This window comes from Pleurodeles waltl, chromosome 1_1, assembly GCF_031143425.1.
Source record: "Pleurodeles waltl isolate 20211129_DDA chromosome 1_1, aPleWal1.hap1.20221129, whole genome shotgun sequence".
In the NCBI taxonomy this organism is placed as follows: Eukaryota; Metazoa; Chordata; class Amphibia; order Caudata; family Salamandridae; genus Pleurodeles; species Pleurodeles waltl.
The window spans coordinates 88,183,302-88,208,916 of NC_090436.1; the positions used below are offsets into that span (position 1 = coordinate 88,183,302).

Below are 25,615 nucleotides of genomic sequence, written 5' to 3' on the forward strand. Positions count from 1 at the left end.
GGCCTTTAAAGAGAAGGAGAACTCTTTATGGCTATGGCCACATATGACTACTGGGGTAAGAGAAATTCCCAACTTTGCTTGAGGTTGCCAGTGTATCCAGCTTCAAAGTTGTCACAAGAAAGAAGACCGAAGCACAGTCTGTTGACTGTGACAAACTCAAGTAAGGTAAGTCCCCTAGATGCTCTCCAACCCCCTCATTCATTGTCTAGACTACAGTTGGTTGAGATATCTCCCTCTAATGGCCAGGTGCCAGCCACCGGTGCCAGCAGACCCCAGGTCTGACGCCACCACTGTCCCCAACCCTAACTCAGGATCACTATCTGGGCCAACATGGCCCTCTGGCCAATCCAGGGTTCCCTGCTCCAGGCACAGATCCAACTTTCTTCTTAAACACCATGTTTAGGAGATCCATGTTCTCCCTGGCACACCTCCAGGCACCATGGGACCTGTCAGGGGGCCATTTGAACTTCCACCATTCGGGCTTACCTCTGCGCCATTAACCCTCTTTCTGTATCAGCCCTTTCCTATGGTTCCTGTTCTGCCTTCAGTGCCAATGGCTCCAGCAATGGTGTGGAGCCCAAAGACACAACTTTTTGGAGAAGAACATCCTCCTCCTGAGTCCATGGACATGGCCGTCTGACCCTAGAGGGACACACAACACTCCTAGAATAGCAGCATTAGGGAGGAGCATACACATGGGTTGTTCTACAGTGATTTGATTCATGAACAGTTTGGCATTGATTCTGACCCTCTGAATGTGACGAGAACAGATTATGATGGTGAGCCATTGCAGTATCTGCCACCTAATCCCGATGAATACCAGGACCTGTGGGAGCCCATTGGCAATAGCCACACGTCAGTTAGGAAGGCAGCTGAGGTTTTGGAACTTCCTATTGTGTAAAATAAGTCAGTTTATAGACAAAGGTGCACAAGCCTTACACTGGGTAGCCAAACCTATTCTACCTTTTAATGACACTCTGCTGCATGCAGTTTTATCTGCTTGGGGTAGGCCATCTAACTCTCCATCAGTGAGTTGGACAACAGCCAGGCATGATTGGCCTGTAGCAAGGTGTCCCAAGTTTTTTTTATCTATACTTTTGTCACCTGAGAGCCTGGTGGTTCAGGCTTCTTGTTCTTTAGAGCTTTTCCTTGTTCTGGAAATTTTCTTACAGTCCCAGCCAGCAGAGGTTCTAAAAAAACTGGAGACTGTAAGTAAGAGTATTTTCCGAAGGCAGATTGCCTTTGGCTTTAAAGTCCCCCAAGTCCACGTGTATTCTGTGGTGTTAGACACATGCACTGTGGAACATAGCTACCTAGCAGAGTACCTGCAGGATCACTTCTCTCAAATGGTCAGAGCTGGTCAGGCAGCATTGCGACAAACACCAGGAAAGTGCCCTGAATACTAGTGTATACAATTTGTGTATTACCTCCTAAGGGAGTATAGACTCTGGTATGTTTGGTATTTGTGTCACCCAAATAAAGTACCTTTATTTTGTAACACTAAGGGGGTCATTGCGACCTCGGCGGTCTTTTCGCAAGACCGCCGAGGTACCGCCGTGCTGAAGTTCGCCAGTGGTGGCGGTCTTCCGCGCCGCGTATTATGACCGCTGGCAGCCCGCCATCCTTTTTCGTACGGAAAGCCGCCAGCAGCCATACTGGCGGACGGCGGGAAAGTGGAGGTTGCTGAACCTCCACCGCACGTCAACAGAACACCGCCCACTGAATCACGTCCCATGATTTGGTGTGGCGGTGTGCTGGTGGCGGAGCTGCCCCCATGGAACCCGTCCCCTCCTGGAGGATCAACGGACAAGGTAAGTTGAACGTCCGTTAGGGAATGGATCTCATGGCGGTTCCCAACCACCCGAGATCCATGGCGGTATGCAGGTTCCTGATACCGTTGGCGGTCTAGTGAAACCCGCCGGGCTGGAGACCGCAATCTCCAGCCCAGCGGTCTTCACCACCATGGCGGTCGGAATGGTGAAGTTGCGGATGACCGCGGCGGTCATAATTCCATTTTTTTTTTCTGCCGGCCTTTTTGCAGTCTTACTGCTGCTTTACCACCGACTGCCAGGGTCGTAATGACCCCCTAAGTGTTTTGTTTCATGTGTGTGGGTAGTGTGTGACTACAGTGGTATTGCATGAGCTTTGCATGTCTCCTAGTTAAGCCTTGGCTGCTTATCCACAGCTACCTCTAGAGAGCCTGGCTTCTAGACACTGCCTACATTTCACTAATAAGGGATAACTGGACCTGTTAAAAGGTGTAAGTGCCATAGGTATCCACCACACACCAGGCCAGCCTCCTACATCTGGACTCTGCAGACTCTGTAGCCAGGGCTATAGGCTTGTGGCACTTAGACGTTGTGACTGGCTTAGGACATCTGATTTCTCTTGTCAGGGCCATTCTACCCTCATGGTCCTACCTTTTGATAGCTCTAGGCTGTGTATTGGGGAAAGCCTTATTTGTCCTTGCAATATTTTAAAACCAGGCGGGCAACAGCACTCTCCTTAAACATTTAAGTCTTCAAAGTGATTACCAGCAGTTTCAGAAAATTTAGGGGTTTGCATACAGATTCACTTTTTGTCACAACTCCAGCAGAGAATTGCAGAAACTGCTGCTATAGGGGCAGTGGGAATGGCAGAGGCCATGAAACCAATTCCTACCCTGCCCTGTCAGGGAAACGGCTCTTGTCTGCCTTTGTCAGTGCATATGCGACTGATGGGAGATCAGCTATCCAACTTTGTACATACTTGCAGGGCCATAAGTTAGGGCCTTGTGGGTTTTTCAAATTGTAGATCTGGAGCAGACACTGCCCTTGCAGGAGTCTTCTACCCAGATGCATCCTCCCCATTTTTGTCAGACTGAAAAACATCTCCTTATTTTGAAGCAGGAGGTGGCAGTCCTTGTGGAGAAAGGGGTGGAGTTGGTGCCAAAGCAGGAGATTTGACAGGAGTGCTACGCTCTGTACTCCTGGTGTCCAAGACAAGAAGGGTGGTAATTTTAATCCATTCCTAGACCTTAGTGTCTTGATTGCTCAGGGTGCTCTCCCTGACTCCAGTGTTTTTGGTGCTGGTCGAAGGAGACTGGATGGTGTACTTAGACTTGCAGGACATGTATAAATGAATGAATAAATAATGTATATAGAGTGCAAACTTCTACGCCAACAAGGGATGTCCTGGTGCTGAAAAAACTAAAATTGTGAGCAGGACAAGGGGTTATGCTTATTTAAATAGCCAGGCCGTAAGGTTCTTTCTGCAATAAAAATTAGTGGGTAAAAGTCTAAATGAAAGAGGAAGAGAGTTCCAGATATTTGCAGTCGTACACCAGAACTCTTAGTGCAACAGGTGGGGGGTGAGAATGGGACCTAACTCTAAAGGCAACCAGATGTAACACTAGCTGGAGCATATAGAGCCAAACAGCAGCATGTGTGATCAGATTTTAGTTTCAGAAAGTTACAGGTCATCCACTCTGTAGCTGGCACCACAAAGGCAACGTAACAACAGTGTTTAACCAAAGTTGTCCATGATAGAGAAGATGCTCTGAGTATCATCAGCACAGGACATGCTACAGAAGCCATAAGATCTAATTAAAGCTCTCTACAGATTTAATTAGATCTTATGGCTTCTGTAATATGTTTTATGCTGATGATAATCAGATCATCGTCTTCACCTCAGGCAACTATGGTGAACCTGAGTTGTTTTGTTGGCTTTTTGGTGCTAGTGTCTTGGGCTACCATATACCGATCTTGCAGTTGCACAGGAGGTACCTACTCTTTGTGGTTGGGCCCACTGACTACCATTGCTCAGTCCTCCCATTTGGTTAAACATCAGCACCTTGAGTCTTTTCAAAGGTGATGGTGGTGTAGTAGTCCATCTCAGAAGGTGGGTACTGGTATTCTGGTACCTGGGTGACTGGATGTTGAAAGCAGAGTCTCAGGAGGTGGTGTTGCTCCACTTGCAGTTGATGACTTCACTACCATTTGACCTGGGCTGTACCATCAATGTTCCCATATATCATATGAAATCCTTTCAGTGCCTCTTAATCATAGGGCAGTACTTGTTACAGCATCACTTTGGGCCTTTCCCTTTACTCCTAGGACCTGGAACATTGAGGATATGATTCTGACAGTTTGGGAAGTGACTCGGATTCCAGTCCTGAAGGTCTTGCACCTGCTTGGCCTGTTAACTTCTTGCCTCCTCCTGGACACACGTGCATACTGGCACTGGAGGCCTCTCTAGTGGTGCCTCCAAAAGCAGTGATTCCGGAACGGGAGATCTGTCAGACACCATTTTGATTTCCTGGGACACTGCAAGGCCTGGTGGTTGTGGAGGAGAACCTGGCAGCAAGGATGTCCTTCCAACCTCCACTGATGTGGTAGTGGATGTCTGCTCATAGGGTTGAGGTGCTTATCTGGAAGAATTGGAGATCAGAGGCCTCTGCTCTCTAGATATCTGCAAATGCCTAACGTGGCAGCTGTGGTGTTGTTTCACCTGTAATGGACAGTTGTGCTGTTGTTGAACCTGAGCTTTTTAATCAAGGAGCCTTCACCTTTGGCTGGAGGATCTTGCTATTAGAGGCCTCTGGTTCCCAGAAGCTCAGGTGCTTAACATTCACATCTGGGTCTTGATGGGCAACATAAAAATTGTGGTACTTGAAATCGAGGGGAAAAGGGTCTCAATTCCTTTGTCTGGAAGTGTTCAGACTGTGGTCTTGGGCACACTGCCAAGGAATCTGGTTACCTACCAATCACCTAACTGCGTCTCTGAATGTCAGACAGCTTGAATGGTGTTATTTTGCCGATTATGAGTGGCGTCTTCTGCTGTAGGCTGTCCAGGATATCTTTGCCCAGTGGGACACTCCTCAGGTGGACCTTTCACCTCCTCTGAAAATATTCAATGCCAGCAGTTCTCTGCCGTTCAAAATCCCTTGAAAGGAGCCTTGGGAAATGTGTTTCAGTGAAGATGGAACGTTTAGCTGCGTTACACATTCCCTCCCACCCCCATACCCTTCATTCCTCAAGTTCTGAGGAAGATGTGCCAAAACGAGGCACAAGTCATTCTCCTTTCCCCAGATTGGCCTAGGAGGGTGTGGTATGCAAACCTTTGGCACTTCTCCCTCACTCAAGCTAACATGTAGGCCGGACTGTTCTCTCCCAGTTGGGGGAATAGTGCTACATCCCAATCTCTGAGGCCTGGAGATTGAGCTGGGACACCCGAGATTCTTTCAGCTGCTATCGGAGGTGATAGATGTTTCTTATTAGCTTCTTGTACCTCTGCTAAATTGGGAAATGGAGCAACTTTGCTGCATAGTTTGCAAACAATAACTTGGATTCATTGCAAGCTAGGTCATTCCATATTGCTCCGTTTCCACTGTTCCTGGCAAAGAGGAGAGTGTGCATTCGGGAAAGTGAAGGGGTCTTTGGCTGCATTGTCAGCATTCCTGTCTCCCAGACCAGCCTTCCCAGTTCACGTCTCCTATTGTGGTAAGTTTTTAAAGGAGTTGAGTAACCTACATCCACCTACTTCCTTTGTTGTACCCGAGTGGGATCTTGAACTTGTTTTGACTTTCCTGATGGGGACTTCCTTTAAACCCCTTTATAGTTGCCAGTTGAGAATGCTACTAAACATTTTGTCTTGAGAGTTAACAATCACCTTGGCCAAACAGGTCAGTAAACTTCAGGCCTTGAATTCCAGTCTGCCGTTCAGTTCCTTTTTCTCTGACAAATTGGCTTTGCGAACCATGGCTGCCTTCCTTCCTAAGGTGGTGACTCCCTTCCACTTGAGTCAGTCCATCACCTTTCTGACTTTCTTTTCACCACTTCATCCAGCAAAGGAGAATATATGATTGCATAGGTTGGAACTTCGGCAGGCAGCCATTTATTAGCTGGGTCGCACCAAGGACATAAGACGGGACAACCAGCTCTTCGTTTGGTACTGTGGTGTCGAGAAAGAAAAAAGCAGTTCAGAAGCCCACTCTTGTCCTGCTGGATCATCCTCTGCATTAAGACCTTCTAAACTTTGGCCAAGAAGGAGCCTCTGAAAGGAATCTGGTCCGTTCCAGTAGGGCCCTTGCCAGAGAGGTACTAATCACAGACCTCTGCTAAGCAGCTACATAGGCATCCCTGCACACTTTTGCGAAGCATTATTGCCTAGATTCTAAAGTGCGGAGAGACAGCCTCTTCGTCCGGTCTGTTTTGCTAGATTTCCTAATTTAACCATCCATCAACCCTCCTCCAGGGAAGGGTACTGCTCTGGAATCTAGTTTACAGCTGAGGAGACTGCAAGTAAAAGTATACATCAAAAGAAAAAGTTACTTAAGTGCAATATCGATCTTACTGGTGCATACTCGGTCTACTTGCAGATTCCTCACTGACTTACCCACTTCCCAGTTTAATGGAGGTGTTATGGGGCAAATTAATAAAATCTCACAATTAAATTTGGTGCTATTTCATGTTGATGCTCCACCTGCTTGACTCAAAGGCTTGAAAAAAAAAAAAAAAAGTGTGGAAACTGATGTTATGTCCGGGTGAGCATTATTTTTTTTATATATATATATATATATATCTTTGGTGATGTCAGCTGATGCCACTTCCGGTGCTGACACGAAGCCAGTGCCCCCTACTGGCGACATGAGAGCTTTGAACTTTCCAGATCCCTGTCGCTTGATTTCTCTCACACCCTCTACGCATGCATAGAAGAGACTGGAAGTTCCACTGCTAGTGTGCTATTCTCAGGCCACACTTGTTGCTGCATTGTCTTTGTTTCTTTCACAAGTCCCCAACTTGATTTACACCTCTGTGTTGGGTAACGTAGGCCAGTGGTTACCAGCCTTTTGACTTCTGTGGACCCCCACTTTATTATTACTGGAGCCTGGGCACCCCCACTGAATCTTAGTAGTGGGGTCCTCAGATTCCAATTGAGTCATTACTGAAAGCTGGGGACCTAATCTATTTAATTTTCTAAGTAGTCGCGAACCCCCTGAGGTGGCTTCGCGCACCCCCAGGGGTCGCCGGACCACACGGTGGAAACCACTGACGTAGGCTGTCGTCTTTTATATGTTTGTGGATGGCTGATTTTTTTTTTTTTTTTAACTCTCTGGTAGCTAAAATTCACATGTCACCATTATCTCCCTCGGGATATTCAGAAGATGCCATCTTTGTTGTCGTGCTCAGGGCCTCATTTGTAACTGCGGTGCTTTTATTCTCTTTAAGGGTAAGCGAGGAGAAAGAAGTGACCGAGGGACGTCTCAAGGCCGAACAGGAGACCTTTGAGAAGAAGATTCGCCAAATGGAGGAGCAGAACGAGCTCATCATCCAAGAAAGGGAAGATATCCTTTTCGAAAGCACTGCTCAGATTGAAGCCTGTACAGTTCGGCATTTGACGGGGTGAAAAAAAAATGTGAGGTGACGTAAAGAGAAATAATTGCTCAAATTTATCGCGGGGAATAAATCTGCGTGGGCCGCCATTCAAAGGCAATCAGAGAGATGGCTCGCCAGCATGGGTTACTGCCTCATTTGAGCTCGAAACTGCTACCCAGCTGTTCATGTGCTGTTTTGGCGTACTCAGCGGCCATTTGTCACCGAAAATAACAGATTTTCTCTTGTTAAACAGCGCTGGAACGCTTTCCATAAGGATTGTGCACATCAAAATGCGCCTTATAAACTTGTTTTTCCATTGAATCGAGTGCGTGGAATGTAGTACTTCAGGGCGAAAGCTGTTTCGGAGGTGATGGGAAACCATCTTCTTGCAGAACTTAGTTTCTAAACTAGTTTTTCGTGAATTGCGCTGTTCGCAGTAGGGGGCAGTCTGCTAAAATTATCATTAAAACTTTGGCGGCAAGTCTTTGTCCACAGTTCTGGTTTTCCTTTCTGTCAGTAAATGTAAATATCTTTTCAGACACACAAGCTTTCTATTATTCTATTGCATTCTTCCTCCAATCATGGCAGTTATTTAAATTAGTTCAGATATTTAATTTTGCCCCTTTTCCCTTCTTAGTCTGGTTTTAGCATGGAGCTCTGGATTTGTTTTCGGTTTTATGGAGTGTTTCAGATTTGTTCATCCTGTATTTGCCGGAGTTTAATTGTGTTCTTGCCTTGGAATCCTGTTTACCATGCTACCAGCAGCACCTGACCCTATGTAGCTGTTCGGTATCTATCCCCTTCTACAGTCTTTTGTTGTGCATTTTGATATGTACTTTTTTGTTGGGATGCTTGCTGTTTCCTGTATCCCTCAGTTCATTCATCTGAGTGATTTTGCTTTGCAAAGACCACACGCTGAACGTTAATTTTAACATTAGTCAAGCTCCATTGATCCTCTCTTAATTGCTCTCCATTGCAGAAGAAATTTTTAAATTGTAATTCTGCATCCTTAATTATGCCCTCGGTTGCCAATTTACCACATACCTCTGCTCTCTGTGAGATATTTAAAACTAGGTTTAGAGGTCCCACAGATTATGATCTGAACTGCTGGGTGTTCACTTAATCCATTCCATGGTGCACAGACTGTGCTGTACCTGTATTTCTTTCCCGTGTTGAATTCTTATGATTCGTTCAAAATGTTTGAGTTGTTTGCTGTTGAAAGCCATTAGGTTGGCCTCTTTCCAGATCTAATGGTAAACATGGTAAAAAATAGTGTAAAGTGGTGGTGATATTGAATAAAACACTGGGGGAGGGTGAAGGGTTGCAGGAATAAAGCAGTAAAAGTGTGTTTAAATGCGATATAAGTCAGTGGAAGGGAGGTAGAAGAAAGGAGACGGAGAAGGAAAATATGAACTAAAATGAGGACAGAGCTGTGTGGAAACCTGGGGAGGGAAAATCAAGCAATCCTCTCTTAAAAAGAATAAAAAAATAAATGAAAACAATTATTTTAATACAGGATTTTGGAAAATTAGTACAAGCTTTGTTTTAAGCGCTGTATTGATGTTGGGGCGCTTCCACCTCCTCGTGAAACCACTTTTTCCATTGAACTGGTTTGGTGAACAGTAACTGCTAGCCTGACCTTAAACCTAAGTATTTTTTAATTTGTGTCAGCAGTTTCGCCCAAATGCATCATTCAACTGTTACTTAGTACTTAATCTCAAAACGTTATGTTGAACTGGAAATCTGCTGTTAGCCCCTTGAACATGTCCCCCAACAGGCTATGGTTCGTCCAGATCTAATCGATGCTTTATATTTTATTTATTTTTGAGGGTCACTTTTGTGACGCAAACAAATCTGAAAGTGTTAGTAAGTGTGGATCTTAGTGAGATGATGTATTTGTTCAGCACCCCTACTTAAAAAAATGTTCCATCACCACTGTGGAGCCTGCGGATTTCAACTTGGTGGGTGCAGAGAAGAAGTTGAAATTCTGTGTTTTGACTAGCTTTCCTTGTTTTTTACGTTTCAGCGAGGATTGTTCAGGTATTCAGCATATTAGGAAATGTTGTGCAATTTACTGCCTCGTACCAAAAGAGAGTGGGGGACAATTGTAAGGGGAAGTAGTACACCATCCACATGATGCAATTAAAGAAACAAAAATGCTGCTTCTTGTTCACAGTATCCATGGGACTGTGGTCCACTGTCATGGGTATATGACTTTACCATTAGTTAAAAAGGTTATTGAACCCTCCCTCACAGCTTGTGGCATGTTTCATAATTGACTCCGCTTCTATGTTGGAATGAACATCCACAGCATGAGCATGTGGTATGGTGTCCAGGTGGTTCATAAGATGACTAACTTCAGAAAGAAACAAGCATTGGCAAAGCCAATAGGGCTTGCCAGGTAGAGCTTTTGTCTTTTTCAATGTTTGTCATGTTGTACACCAGCTTGGGGGCTGTTCAGCATGGCTAAAAGTTAGTGTTGTAAAGTAGAGTGTCGTGGAGTAGAATGGGGTATATTGTAGTAGCATGGAGTCGTGGAGTGGTGTAGAGTTGATTAGCGTGGAGTGGCATAATGTTGTGGAGTGTCATGGAGGGAGTTGAGTGTTGTAAAGTGGAACGGCGAAGATTGGAGTTGAGTGTTGTAGAATTGAGTGGCTTAGTGTAGAGCAGAGTAGAGTGGTATAGAGGGTGTTGCGTAGAGCAGTGTAAAGTAGGTTGTCGAGTGAAGTAGCATAGAGTAGTGGAGTAAAGTGGCATAGAGTGGAGCTGTGAAGTGGCATAGAGTGGAGTACAGTGTCGTAGAGTGGGAGGCATAGAGTGAAGTACTAGAGTGGGGTAGTGTGTTGTAGAGTGGAGCAGCATAGAGTGTCAGAGTGGAGTGGCCTAAAGTTGAGTAGTGTGTTGGAGAATAGAGTGGAGTAAAGTGGCATGGAGTTCAGTAGAGCGTTGTATAGTAGTGTGGCTTAGAGTGGAGTAATCTGTTGTAGAATTGAGCGGCATAGAGTGGATTAGTGTGGAGTGCTGTAGAGTGGCGTAAAGTACAGTGTTGCAGAGTAGATTGTCATGGAGTGCAGTAGTTTAGAGTGCACTGATTTTGAGTAAAGTAGTGTAGAGTGCAGTGGCATAGAGTGGCGCAGTCCAGAGTGGTGCAAAGTGGATTTCAAAGGCATAGAGTGTAGTGGAGTGGTGCAGGGTTGAGTACAGTGGCATAGATTGTTTCAGAGTAGAGTGAAGTGCTGCAGGGTAAAGTGGTGTGTTGGAGGATAGAGTGAAGAGATGTGGTGTAAAGTGCAGTAGTGGAGACTAGAGTGCAGTGGCATAGTGTAGTGATGCACAGTAGTGTAGAGTATAGTACCAGAGAGTGCAGTCTTGCAGAGTGCAGTGGCGTGGAGTATTTCTGGACAGTGCTGTAGAAAGCAGCGGCGTAGAGTGCAGTGATGTAAAACACAAAGGTGTAGAGTGAAGTACTGTGCAGTGGTGTAGTGTTGCAGAGTAGAGAATAGTAACGTAGAGTGAATTGGTTTTGTGTAAAATGGTATAGAGTACACTGGGTAGAGTGTAGTGGTTTAGAGTAAAGTTCTGTAGAGCTCAGTGGTGTAGAGTGGTGCAGCATTGAGTAGAGTGGCATAGAATGCAGTCATGTAAGGTACATTGTTTCAGAGTAGAGTTAAGTGGCGTGGAGTGCTGCAGGGTAGAGTGCAGTGCCAGAGAGTAGAGGCGTAGATTGCACTGATGTAGAGTGGAGTGGCCTAGACTGGATTGATGTGGAGTGCAGTGGCAAAGAGTGCAGCGGTGCATAGTAAAGTAGGGTGAATTGGCATAGAGAAGAGTGGTGCAGAGTGGAGAGCTGTAGAGTGAAGTGGTGTAGAGTGTAGTCGCATAGAGTTGCTTAGAGTAGAGTGGTCCAGTAGCATAGAGTGAAGTGGCGCAGAGTAGCGGCCGAGTTCAGTGGCAGAAAGTGCAATGTTGCAGAGCAGAGTGTAGTAGAATGCAGTGGTGTAGAGTGGCTTAGAGTGCAGTGGTATAGAGTGTTGCAGAGTAGTTTATAGTGGTGTATAGTGAAAGAGCACAAAGTGGTGTATAGTTATGTTCAATGGTGTATAGTGGCACACAGTGTAGGGGCACAGAGTAGAGTGTTGTTGAGAAGTGGCATAGAGTGCAGTGGCGTGGAGTGCTGCAGCGTGGAGTGCAGTATCGTAAAATGGATTGATGTAGAGTGGCTAGTGTAGTGGCGTAGAGAACAGTGGTGCAGACGAGTGCAGTGGAATAGAGTAGGCTAGCATAGAGTTCAGTGGCAGAGTGTAGTGTTGCAAAGTAGAGTGGCGTAGGGTGTATTGGTGTAGAGTAGATTGGTGTAGAGAGCAGTGTCGTGGATTACAGTGGTGCGGGTAGACCAAAGTGGTGTAGACTGCAGTGGCATAAAGTGTTGGTGCTGCTTTTCCGACGTGTTAGTATGTGTCTGGGCTTTTAACAACGCCCACATCAAGCCATCACTACCACTCATTCATGGGCTTACCCTTCAAAAATCCTCTGATGACATTGGTAAATGGCTTACTTTTGTCCCTCCTTGGGGTGGTTTTGTTACCTCCTTGGCTATCGCCCCCGATACACGGTTAATTGCAATTTTGCCGATAAGTTTGACTGCGATCGAACTTTGTTTTCCTTTTGTGTCTCTTCACGCTGATGCTCATGGCGGCTGTGGCGCTTTGAATCAGCTCAATTATGGGAAACTCTTTTACTTTAAATTTTCAATTTATCTGGCAAGAAAAGTCCGGGTAGGAGTTCACAACGCTAATAGCTCTAACTTGAGCAAATGCGAGACCTGTTGCATTGCAAATGTTTGTTTAGTAACGTCATGCATAGTGCATTGGCATAGAGTACAGTGGTTAGAGTGCACTGGTGTAGAGTGGTACAGAGTAGAGTAAAGTGGCTCAGAGTGGAGTGTTTCAACAAAGATTGCAGAAGTGTAGAGTGAAGTGACATAGAGGTGATTGTTGTAGAGTGAAGTGGTGTTGAGTGGAATGGTGCACAATAGAGTGGAGTGATGCAGGGTACAGTGCAGTGGCATGGAATGCAGTGGTGCAGAGTAGATTAGAGTGGCGTAGAGTGCAGTGGCATATAGTGCAGAGTTCCAGAGTGGAGTGGTGAAGTTTGCAATGTCAGAGTACAGTGGTGCTTAGTAGAGTAGAGTACATTGGCGTAGAGTGATGCAGAGAGGCGTAGACTGAAGTAGTATAGAGTGGAATGGTGCACAGTAGGGTTCAGTGATGCACTGTTTACTGTGAGTGGTGCAGAGTGGAGTGGTGTAAAGTGGAGTATGGATGATGTGGTGGCGCAGTGCCATTACAGACAACACATCTTCAGTTGAAATGACCATTGCGTTTGCACAGACATACAGTGTTACTGATAAAAGTATACAGCGCACAAACTATAATGTGTGGACATGTCATCACCTAGTGTATTGATTTGTTTTGATGGTATTAAAATATTTGTTTCCACCTCACTTCAGAATTATCCCCAGTAGGCAGTGTGACTGTCACACAAATTCTCTCACTTTGAAGTGGGAGAAAGAAAATTAAACACCAAGCTCCCTCAAAGGATGGAGCCTAAGATTTGACCTCTTTCTTTAAATGCACAGCAAATATGATAAGATAAGAATGAGATTTAAAGGCCTCTTTACAGAAAGGGAGCACTCAGATGAATACTGTAAATGAGGATTGGGCAGGGGAATGGGCAAACTCAAGCTAGACAGCCTAAAACAAATAAAGCCAGCAAACAGAAAGCAAGAAAATGGGAGTTACAAACCAAAAAGCCAGTCGTAAGCAATGGGTGGGATGTATTCCCAGGGAAGCTCTCCGAATGTCCCCAAGGTGTCATTGGCAAATCAGACAGTGGCCCTCTCTGGTAGGTTTCGACCTAAAAATGAGTGTGTTACTAAAGCAAGCCTTATTACCATCTCATTAATTCAATAAGTATGTGGTATAGTTGTGATTGCTAAACTACACTAATAATGCAACACAAAAACCATAAAATATAGAACCAGGAGAGATGGACCTGGCCCAGATTATTACGGCAGCCACATGAGATACATTTACGCACATTGAAGATTCGCATAGATATGTTGTATTTACATTTCTGATGGATACAACTACCTGTGGATTCCTCACCTCATGAATACTCCCATGGCGCCAGCATTCTACGGAAATCTTCTTACTAGTCTCTGCACGTCGACGAGGACGTCACTGTCTCGCACGCGACGCCGTCTGACGTCATACAGGCAATAAGAGGTCCTCGACGACGTGCGGACGTCAGTTCCCTTTTTTCCGTGCATTCGAAACGGTTATCTTCGAGGGAGCAACTGTTACTGTTGCGGTTACAGTGTATATCTTGCTGCGTACTCTTTCTCTGTGGAAATAATGTCGCAGAGAAAGTCTGGATTTAAGCCTTGTCGTGAGTGTGGAGGCAAGATGTCGGTGACGGATCCTCATTCCGATTGCCTTTGGTGTTTGAGCTCCGACCACGACGTCTCGACTTGTGATTCGTGTCAGCACATGAATCCGAAGGCCATTAAAGAACGCGAGGCGAAGCTGTTTATGGCCAAGTCAAAGGAGAAGCATCACAAGAAAAAGTCTTCTCCAAGACATCGGCGTCATCGAGACTCCCGGCGCCGTAGAGAATCTCGGCGTCATTCAAGGGAGGCTCGTTCCAGGTCTCCGGATCGGCGCCGGAGGACATGGGAGGTCAGCCCCACGGTGACGGCGCATCCTTCGACGCCGTTGCTCTTTCCGACGTCTCCAACGTTGCCTGGACAGGCGTCGGTGATTGAGGTATTGGAGCCTCAGGTGTTTTCTCCGGCGTCGGGGTCGCCTCTGAGTCAGGCACCCCAGTATCCGGCTTTTCCCACCCCTGGAGCCGATAGTTCCGCATTCTTGAATGCGATGTATGCCATCTTCCAACAGATGGCTCCAGGGGGTGCTCCGGCTGGGCCTTTGGCCTTTTCTTTGGGTGATCCTGCGCCTCTTCGGCCGGCACCCTTTATGCCCTTTCTCCCGTTTGGGAACGTGGGCTCGGCGCCAGTGTCGGCGCCGGTGGCCGCTCCGATGGCTTCGGAGGGATTGGCCCCAGGGATTTCCATCCCGTCGACGTCGAGATTTCGGCCTGTGACTCCGGTGGGTCCATCCGTTTCATCTGCTCTTCAGTCGGCGCCGAAGTTACCTGTGGCGCCGGATGCGGCGCCGATCTCCGACTTCGGCGGAGGTGTTGTCGACTCCGCGGATTGAGCAACGACTGCATTCAAGGAGGCGTGCTCTCCGGGTACTAGAGGAGCAGGAGTACCAACGAGCCCTAGAGGAAGGAGAGCTAGAGGACTCGGGTGATGGGCTGCGTGGACTGGAGTCGGCCAGTGGGCTGGACACTTCCCCTGAGTGGGACCTTTCGTCCCCGGGGGAATATACCGAGGAAGCTGCTTCCTTTCATACAGTGGTACGGAAGGCAGCTAGTTTTTTGGACCTGCCTTTGCCGGTGGTGGAGGCGAAACAAAACCTTTTGACAGAGGTGTTGCATCCGGCCTCAGCCGCGGCGGAGCCTCTATTACCTTTTAATGACGCTCTGCTGGATCCGGTTTTAGAGGTGTGGAAGAAGCCGGCATCTTCCCCAGCAGTTCACAGAGCCGTGGCCAGGAGGTATCGGACGGCTCCAACTGATCCTGGTTTCCTATCTAGGCACCCTACGCCGGAGAGCTTGGTTGTGCAGGCCTCCTGTTCGTCCAAATCAGCGCCTGGTTCTTTCCCGACGGTGCCTGGGGACAGAGACTCAAAAAAGCTAGAGGCGCAGTCGAAGAAGATTTTTTCGTCCTGCAGTCTGGCATTAAAAGCCACTAATGCGACCTGTATCCTGGGGAGGTATATTCATGCTCTGATGGATGACATCTCCTCTTCGTTTACAGAGCTTCCCCAGGGTCTTTTGGATCTTGTCTCTGATGCCCAGGCTGCTGCGACCCAAATTATCCAGACGGGACTGGATACCACCGACTCGGTAGCCAGAGCAATGGGCACAACTGTGGTGGAAAGGAGACAGGCCTGGCTACGTAACTCGGGCTTTTCGGCAGATGTACAGTCCACATTGTTGGATCTCCCGTTTGATGGGGACAAACTGTTTGGGGCTAAGGCTGATTCGGCCTTGGAACGTTTTAAGGAGAGCAGGGCCACGGCTAAGTCGTTGGGACTCCAAGCTCCTTCTTCCACGGCCTCTTCCAGATTCTTCAGGAGGTTTCGTGGATTTGGGCGTGGCTCTTCCTCCTCTTCCTTTCGGGGAAGATATCAGCAACCTGCCTCTTCCCACCCCTATAGATCTTTTAGGGGGAGGGGTAGGGTCCGCACCAGGGGAGCCTCTCAGCAGCACTCTGCCTCTTCCTCATCCTCTGGCGGGGTGCAGCAGGGGAAGCAGCCTTAGGCTTCCACCATTTCCCACTCACTCCTCTCCTGTAGGGGGAAGATTACAGCATTTTCTCACCAAATGGGAGACTGTTACGTCGGACACTTGGGTTCTCAGTGTTGTGGGAAAAGGCTACACCCTTCCCTTTCGGGAGTTTCCGCCCCTCATCCCGCCCCGCCCTTCGTATTGTTCACAAGAACACCTCCTGTTGCTAGAACAGGAGGTGGAAGTCCTCCTTTTAAAGGGCGCGGTGGAGTTGGTCCCGGAGCAGGAAAGGGGTCAAGGAGTTTACTCAAGGTATTTCCTGATTCCCAAGAAGGATGGTCGTTTGAGACCAATTCTGGACCTGAGGATCTTGAATTGGTTCCTCAAGCAGGAAAAGTTCAAGATGCTGACCCTAGCACAGGTGCTTTTGGCGTTGAACATGGAAGACTGGATGGTGTCTGTCGACTTGCAGGATGCTTACTTTCATATCCCGATACTCAAGTCACACAGGAAGTATCTCCGGTTTGTGGTGGGATCGCAACACTACCAGTTTGCGGTCCTTCCGTTTGGTCTTACTTCAGCACCTCGAGTCTTCACGAAGGTGATGTCGGTGGTTGCGGCAGAGCTCAGAAGGAAGGGGATAGCAGTATTCCCTTACTTGGACGATTGGTTGATCAAAGCCAAGTCCCCGGAGCTTGTGTTGAGTCATCTGCAGTCAACAACCCATTTGTTGTTCGACCTGGGCTTTTCGGTGAACGAGCCCAAATCTCACCTGGAGCCCTCTCAGCGCCTCCTGTTCATAGGGGCAGTACTGGATACGACATTGGGTCGGGCCTTTCCTCCGCCTCAGCGGATTCAAGATATTCAGGATTTGGTTCCAATGTTTCGAAATGGAGCGGTAGTTCCAGTCCTCAAGGTCCTTCGTCTGCTCGGTCTTTTTGCCTCCTGCATTCTGTTGGTCACGCATGCTCGCTGGCACATGAGGGCTCTTCAGTGGTGCCTCCGAAGGCAGTGGTCTCAACACAGAGGGGATCTAGAGGGTACTGTCAAGATCTCCAGAGATGCTGCTGTGGATTTGAAGTGGTGGATTGCAAGCAACAATCTTTCACAAGGAAAACCGTTCCAGCAGTCGCCACCAGTGGCCACAGTCATAACGGATGCTTCCACTCTAGGGTGGGGAGCTCATCTGGGGGATCTGGAGATCAAAGGTCTTTGGTCTCCAGAGGAACAGATTTTTCACATCAATCTGTTAGAGTTACGGGCTGTACGTCTGGCTCTCAAGGCCTTCCTCCCTTCCCTTCGTGGTCAGTCGGTACAGGTCCTAACGGACAATACTACCACGATGTGGTACATAAACAAGCAGGGAGGAGTGGGGTCGTACCTTCTCTGCAGAGAAGCTCTTCGACTATGGTCCTGGGCAAAGGACCATCGGATTTGCTTGATAGCAAACCATCTGGCCGGAGTCTTGAACGTGCGTGCGGACAGTCTCAGTCGCCACTTCTCGGCAGACCACGAGTGGCGTCTCCATCCAGATCAAGTCCGTTTAATCTTCCAGAAGTGGGGGTTTCCTCGGGTAGATCTGTTCGCCACTCGAGAGAACGCGCATTGTCCGTTGTTCTGCAGCCTTCAGTATCCGATGCAGGAAGCATTGGGGGACGCGTTTCAAATGACCTGGTGCGGCCAGTTGCTTTACGCGTTTCCTCCCATACCCTTGATTCCTCGAGTATTGAGGAAGATTCGCCAAGACCGGGCTCTAGTAATCGTAATAGCTCCGGATTGGCCAAGGAGGGTGTGGTACTCCGACCTTCTCCAACTCTCAACGTGCCCGCCGCTCCGTCTCCCTTTCAGGGCAGACCTCCTCTCGCAGTCGCAGGGGCAGGTTCTACACCCCAACCTCCAGAGTCTGCACCTACATGCCTGGAGATTGAACGGGGCAACCTGAGTTCCTTCTCTCTCCCGCCTGAGGTAGTGGATGTTATATTAGCGGCCAGGCGACACTCCACTAAATCTATCTACGCTAATAGGTGGTCTAAATTTGTTGCGTGGTGTGGAGAGAGGCAGATTGATCCTTTACAAGCTCATCTATCGGACGTTTTGTCTTTTGCTCTATCTCTGGCGCAGAAAGGTTGTGCAGTGGCTACCATTAAAGGTTATTTATCGGCCTTGTCAGCCTTCATATGTCTTCCAGACCAACCATCTTTATTTAAATCCCCTATTGTTATCAGATTCTTGAAAGGTCTTCTAAATCAATATCCTCCAAAGCCATTCGTTATGCCGCAATGGGATTTGTCCTTAGTCCTGACTTTCCTTATGGGGTCCCCTTTTGAACCTATGCATTCTTGCCCCTTAAGGTATTTGTTTTTAAAAACAGTCTTCCTGATAGCTATAACATCAGCAAGGAGAGTGAGTGAGTTGCAGGCCTTATCAGTAAAACCCCCTTATACAACTTTTTATGGGGATAAGGTGGTGTTGAGGACCAAGGCTGCTTTCCTCCCGAAGGTTGTTTCACCCTTCCATTTGGCTCAGGCAATTACTTTGTCCACGTTCTATCCTCCGCCTCATCCTTCCAAAGAGGAAGAAAGACTGCACCGTCTGGATCCAAAGAGAGCGTTGAGCTTCTTTATCAATAGAACAAAGGATTTCAGGCTGGAGGATCAGCTGTTTATTGGATACGTGGGCAAGAGGAGAGGAAAGGCAGTCCACAAGAGAACACTATCCAGGTGGGTTGTTCTTTGCATTAAAATATGTTACTCTTTGGCAAAGAAGGATCCTCCTGAGGGCATTAGAGCTCATTCCACCAGAGCTAAGTCGGCCACTTCGGCCTTAGCCAGAGGTGTTCCTGTGGTCGACATCTGCAAGGCCGCAACTTGGTCGTCCCTTCACACTTTTGCAAAACATTACTGTTTAGATTCTGAGGTTAGAAGGGACGGCCATTTTGCACGGTCAGTGCTGCAGGATTTCTTGGTTTGACCATTTAGGCACCCACCGCCGGGCGTGGTACTGCTTTGGGACTCTATTCATGAGGTGAGGAATCCACAGGTAGTTGTATCCATCAGAAGAACGAGTTACTTACCTTCGGTAACGACTTTTCTGGTGGATACATTAGCTACCTGTGGATTCCTCACGGTCCCACCCGCCTCCCCGTTGCCTTTATGGTCTTGCCAAGTAATCCTTGAGTGCGCTCCTCTTGATCTTTGAGGGTGCAATAGATGTATATATATAATATTTTTATATATATATATGGGTATATGTGTATATATCTTTATGTATATACTTGGTGTGTGTATATATTTTTAAAAGAAAGAGTTTTATATATATATATATATATATGTACATAAAAAAGATTTACAGTTATTCATACAATGTGGTGTATTTTTACAATATAATGGGTGTTGCTTTGTTCTTTCATTGCATTGCCTGGTTGTTCTCATGCACGTAAAAAATGATTGGTACTGACGTCCGCACGTCGTCGAGGACCTCTTATTGCCTGTATGACGTCAGACGGCGTCGCGTGCGAGACAGTGACGTCCTCGTCGACGTGCAGAGACTAGTAAGAAGATTTCCGTAGAATGCTGGCGCCATGGGAGTATTCATGAGGTGAGGAATCCACAGGTAGCTAATGTATCCACCAGAAAAGTCGTTACCGAAGGTAAGTAACTCGTTCATCTTACCCAAACCTGGACTCTGTACAAACTTCTGACTACTGAAGTCTTAATAGTGACACCCCATGAACTCCCAGCAAAAGCAGAGCCTGCCATAGAATGTCAAAGTCTGCTTTGCTCCCAGATAAGGAAAGAGCGAGTTAGACTCCTTACATCCATTTTCTCTTCAGATTGCCAGGTGGATCTGTGACTAACGTTCCTCCACCCTCTTCTCTCTCATTGGCAACATCTGCTCCTAAAATTAAAGCAAACAACAAAAGAACCTTTGGCACTGGGCTACGCTCAAAAGGCCTTCTGCCTCTTGTCCACCAGCTGCAGAAAAATTCTGAGAACTAGTTGGAAATGGGCATTTTGCTGCTCCATCAAGGAAACTGTGTTGCTAAGCTTTCTGAAAAAGCTGAGATTAGAAGATTTGCCTCTGTGTACTATCAGGACATGCTGCCAAGTCTACCAGAAAAAAAGTCAAGAACTTGGTATAAAATATAAAAAGTTATTTATTTCTTGACCACATTGTTGCTGGGGTTACTTGTTGCCCAGTAAACATAGTGTGGTCCTGTGGCTAATACTATCCTTTGGTGGAAACATCTAGACCATTTGGCTGACTTTGGAAATTCTTGGTCCTACTTGTCTTTTACTGTGGTCTGTTACACTATGTAAAGGTTAAGCTGCCAGCAGCATGTAGCACTGTATTAAGCAGGCTTGGGCATACCTGCCCTGTCTCTGTTTTCTCAGTAGCCTTGGGTACAAGGCTATCCAACTAAGCGGGTTCAATGTTGAAGCAGAAGTGGCAGCACATAAATTACAAAAAGGATAGGTATCCCCTAATGTATCACCCAAAATAAACAGAGCTTCCACTGCAGACAAGTGATGATTGTTTGGCACCAAGCCCTAATTCTTGAAATCTGAGACTTGGTTCCTGCTTAAAAGGGCTGGCGAACATCTGGTAGCCCGGATCCAGGGCACTAGTAGGGTGGAGGGCAGTTACTGTGCCAACTGATTTCTCACTTGGTATTCAAACATATGGGGACAAATGTAATTTGAGTTGGACTAGCTCCTAATTTAGCTATCCTGGGGCAGCAGGGTTGACTGTCTTACACCCTGATCCTACTAAGAATCATGAATAGGATTTAGGAGTAACATTGACACCCACAGCACTCAGACTAACCACATCACCAGTTGGAGGCCAGGTAAGGCGTCAAATGCGACTTTAACTCTCGATACCTTTCAAAGAGCCCCGTTCCTTCCAAGCGTCTTTCTTGGCTGGTGCACACAGCTCCTAAAGTTCTAGTCTGTCTAGAAGGGGTCAACCCGCAACCAGTGGCCTACTCAGGCAGAGGCAACCAGGCATTGGGGAAGCTGTTGCAGGGACCTGCTCACTGGGGTCGCGCAGCAACCGCTCTTAAGTAGGTCCTGGAGCGGAAGGGGCGCACAGTGAGAGGAGGGTGGAAGAAAAAGCGGGCAAAACAGCAGGAAAAGGCGGTGGGGTCCGAGAAGCGAACACAGGGTCGCCCAGAGTGTGAAAGGGTCAACCTGCAAGCAGTTGCCCACTCTGGCGGGGTATTTAGAGAAGGTGGAGGGAACCAGGCAGTGGGGAGCTGGTGCTGTGCTTTTAAGCCTGCTGCACTGCTAGAAGCTGAGCCCCAGTTACAAAGGCGGTCCCCACCCTTCCAGCCTCCCGGGAAACGCCCGGTGGGCCAGTCCCGCCTTGCAGTTGCAAGCCTTCCTTTGGTGCTTTGGCCGCACGAGGTGCCGCGAAGGCGCCGATGCGAACTACAGGCGCGCGGCCTCCTTGAACCTGCGCTGCTTCCAGGAGCCCGTGGAAACCGGCCCCGCGGCGCCTCCAGGCCTCGGCTAATGCATACAACATAGTCCCCCCTAGATAACAGCGTCGCGCTCCCCTGGTCTCATTACGGCGTCTGAGGGGGCTCCGAGTGAATCCCGCGCCGAGACATCCGGCAATGCAGCTGTTTAACGGTCGCAAAATGGATTGTGACAGTGACAAAGGGGCCAAAAAGTGCAGATCTGCTGCTTCTGTCGCTCTGGCGATTGGAGGGAGGGGAGCAGCGCCTCTGATTTGTGTATGAAAGGCTCAGCATCTGTCCCACTGATGATGTTCTAGGGAAGCGGATTAGCATAAAACGTAACGAGGTCAAATAAGTGGATGTGAAATAGGGAGTGCGTAAAGACACCGCTCCGAAGGCTGACGGAAACATCACTGTTTAGAAATGCAAATCAAGCCATTATGCTCAATAATTATATGAAAATATGAAGAGTTCAGCATGTTTCCCAGCCCTGGTGGCGGGTAATGGGATGTATGCTTATGTAAATAACTACTATTAAAGCTAATGCTGGGGGAAGAAGCGAATAAATTTATAGTACGGCGGCTGATTTAGTATGCTTTTAAACCCCAGCAGTGCTCACTTATTAGAAAGGAGTGCATTATTATGCTTAGAACTCATTACAGCTACAAGTCATCGCAACTCCATTAATTACGACGCGTTAATGAAAACGGGACGCGTACCAACAAAAAAAAAGGGGGGAAATTATCGCCTCTCAGCAGTTTTCTTAAAAGACAAAATCGAGGGGTATTAGCATCACGGAGCCTCCCGGGGAGCCGATCAGCGGCGTCATCGGTATTGCAGCCGGAGTGGTCCCGGCCCCGGCGGGCGCTGCCCGGGCTCGAGGAGGGCGGGAAATCTTTACGGTGAAGCGTCCGCTCGGCGGCTGGCAGCACCGCGGCGGGTAACGCCTCCGAAGGCGGGGGCGCCGAGAGAAAAGGGGCTCGGTATTAAAAATGCAGTGATTTCGCCGGAGCCAGCTCCCTGGGTGGCGCTCGAGCGAAAACAAACCCGCGAGACCCCAGAGGGGCAGACGGCGGGACGGGGATGGGTAGAGGCCGCCGCGCAGCATCTTCAGCTGAAGGCCAGATCGACTCGAGGCGGGGGGGGTGACGTGTAGAAAGAGTGAGGGGAGGCCGGTGGAAGTCCGAGATGTCCGCAGCCGTGTCGGGTCTTCACAACAACATACAACACGTTGAACGTGATGTGCACATAAGCAGTACCGGCACTTTTTTATTTTGAGAGGGAGAGTACCTGCACTTCTCAAGATAAACGTAATACTTTTCATTGGAGAGTACCGGCGCTTCTCAGAAACAAGCAGGTACTCTGATACAGACTACCTGCACTTCTGTTTTTCCATTTCAAGCACTGCACATAAGGTCATTAGAAACTATGGCCTATTCTTTCATAATACTATTGATGTCACACATGTCAATAACTTTTTCAACTAATACAAGATGGATATCTGTCTTTTACGGGTTTACGTGCGAAGACAACACATTTAATGCTGTTGTAGGCTACAACCGAAGGCTATCGCCGCCCCCCCCCCCCTCCCGCCAATAGGAAAAACAGTGCAATGTATGTACCTCATTTCTCATTGGTTTCCAGCATGCAGAATAATACATGTTGGCAGTTCTTTCTGCGGTAAAACCTAGATCTATTACAAATTTCATGCTGTACTTCTGTAATTGTGAATCCCGTAAAAGTTGGAGCTTTACTAGAAATATAGTAGCTATAGTACTAGAGCAAAGTTCTGACTTTCAAATATACGATTTTCTAAAAACTTAATTGAACCCTTAAGCCCTCGTTACAAATTGTGCTACTTTACCTCGAGCGACAGTACCCTTGAAATGCCGCAAAATCTGAATTACAACGTCTCCGAGCCTGGTAGTATGGGTTCCACAATTGTTTTACAGAATAATTATGGGCCAAGAGCCACCCTCCTGCCCTTTCTGCTTCAGGGGCTGTGAGTAGCAGTACACACCTGCTCACACCTGACTCCTGCAGTAGCACAGGAGAAATGAACGATGCTGTGCCTGGGCAGATGGAAGCCTATCCAGAAAACACACCCACCACCTCTGTTGCTTCCTCGTGGCACTTGTGCTGACACTTTCCTTAAGAGGGGCATGTGGTTCATAATGGAGTTGATATAGTGGTCCAGGCAGTGCTTACAATCGCTCAACTGACTGTCCTTCAGCTGCAGCTACTTCAACTGTTGGGGTAGAAATAATAGTGGCTATACTACCAACAGTATAAGTCTTAAAAGATGCAGCTTTTACTTCCCAGGGTTTACCTTTTAATTAGCTTAGTTGATCTACTGTTTCCTTTTAGAGTGCTGAATAAGTGCCATGTCACTAAGATGAGACTGACCACTTTGTAGTAATCAGAAAGATGTATTACTTCTTTACAAGAAGCATGAGCAGATCTGTAAATGCACGGAGACAGCTGTTGAAATATGGAGCAAACATTTAAAATTCTAGCAGGAGCTGGATCCCAGCTACTGATTCCCTATTAAACCGCTTTAGGTGGACTGGCACTGTTTTGCTAACTAAGGAGAGGCAGTGGAAAATTGATCTTGCAGAAACCTATTGCAAAGATTCCGTTTAACCAGAACCCTATATCTCTTACTGTTTCGAGCTGCTTTAATTATGGGTTTTTGCTTGTTTAATAACTCAGCACTTGGATGTTGGCACTGGTTAAGGTCGAGCCTACGACAGCATGCACTAGCCCATGCGTCCTGCTTGCGAGACCCTTAACAAAAAGGACTTGGAGCCTGCCCGTTGCTTACCATTCATTCGCTTGCGCGGCACTCTTCTTTATAGCCTGGTAAATAGTCACTGCAGGCTTAGCATTATTTCTGTTGCTTTCTACGGAGTAGGAGTCAAGCACTGATTGATTCAACGTAATCCGTGCTCATCTGCTCCTCCCGATGTGATTGAGGTACTATTTTGTTCTTTTTAACTTCTAATGCCCTTCAAACAGAAGGCGTGGGACCGGCAAAAAAAGTGCACAGCAGGACAAAGAAAATTGCAACGTTTTATTTTCTATAGTTAACTTACTTTTATTTTGCCAAGTCTTCTTTTCTCACTTTGCACTCATGTTTTTGTTTTGCTTTTGCTCGTGGGCGCTGTTCTCCAAAGATGACGATAATCCTGTTCTAAATATTGCAAAGCAGCATTTTTTTTTTTTTCTTATCTATAATATCCAAAATTATGTTTTACCATATAACCGTGCAATGCAATCCAATCCTCCCCACTCCAATCCACCTCACCCCACACCAATCTACCCCACTCAATCCAGTCCACCCCAGACTAGTCAAAACCAATCCACTCCCAAGCCAACACACTACAATCCCCAACCCACCCCACTCCCACCTGCCACATTCCAATCCAAAATAATCTGCCCCACTTCAAACCAAAATAATCTGCCCCACTCCAATCCAAAGCAATCTGTCCCACTCCAATCCAAAACAGTCTGTCCCACTCATTCCAAAACCGTCTGCCCCACTACAATTTGTCGGGCTCCAGTCCAAACAGTCTGCCCCAATCCAATCCATAACCATCTGCCCCACTCCAATCTGAACCAATCCAAAACAATCCGCCCCACTCAAATCCAAAACAATCTGCCCACTCCAATCAACCCCACTCAATCTAGTCTACCCCGGACCACTCAATCCACCCCACCCACTACACCCCTCCCAACCCACTACGCTACACTGCCTCCCTCCAATCCAAAACAATCCACCTCTGCAATCTGCCCCACTCCAAAGCAGTATGCCCCACTGCAATCCAAAACAGTCTTCACACTCCAGTCTGACCCACTCCAACCCAAAACAGTCTGTCCACTCCAGTCTGCCCCATTTAAAATACAATCTGCCCCACTTGAATCTGCCCACTCCAATCCAAAATAATCTGCCCATCTCCAGTCCACAGCAGCCTCCCCCACTCCAACCTGGCCCACTGCAATCCAAACCATCTGCCCCACTCCACAGTCTACCTCAATCCAGTCCAGTGCAGTCCATCCCACACCAATCCAATTGGGTAGAATTAGACAGTCTACCCCAGTTCAGTTCAAACAAATCTGCCTCGGTCTAAAACAGTGGTCTTTAAACTTTTTTTTTGCCACGTCCCCCCAGTTGGGGAAAAATATAATCGGGCCCCTCTCTGTATTTTTCACAATTATTCTATTAAGTTGACTGTTTAGATACGTCTACACTTATTTAAACATCACAGTTACGTTCTGTCATATTTGTAAAAATGCAAATACATGTTAGATAAACATACTGTTCTGGTCAGGCAGGCCTTAGTAACGTGTAAAAGTATCCACAATGTGATTATTATAA

At 47.3% G+C, this 25,615-nt stretch overlaps 1 protein-coding gene across 2 annotated transcripts in view; it reads left to right on the forward strand.

Annotated features, from left to right (window-relative positions):
* Positions 1 to 25,615, forward strand: part of KIAA1328 (KIAA1328 ortholog) — a 665,562-nt gene that overhangs the window by 62,240 nt on the left and 577,707 nt on the right. For both annotated transcript variants that reach the window (XM_069218089.1, XM_069218177.1), the window contains one exon: positions 7,209 to 7,324. In XM_069218089.1, the coding sequence (XP_069074190.1) occupies positions 7,209 to 7,324 (116 nt within the window). The remainder of the gene's footprint in view (positions 1 to 7,208; positions 7,325 to 25,615) is intronic.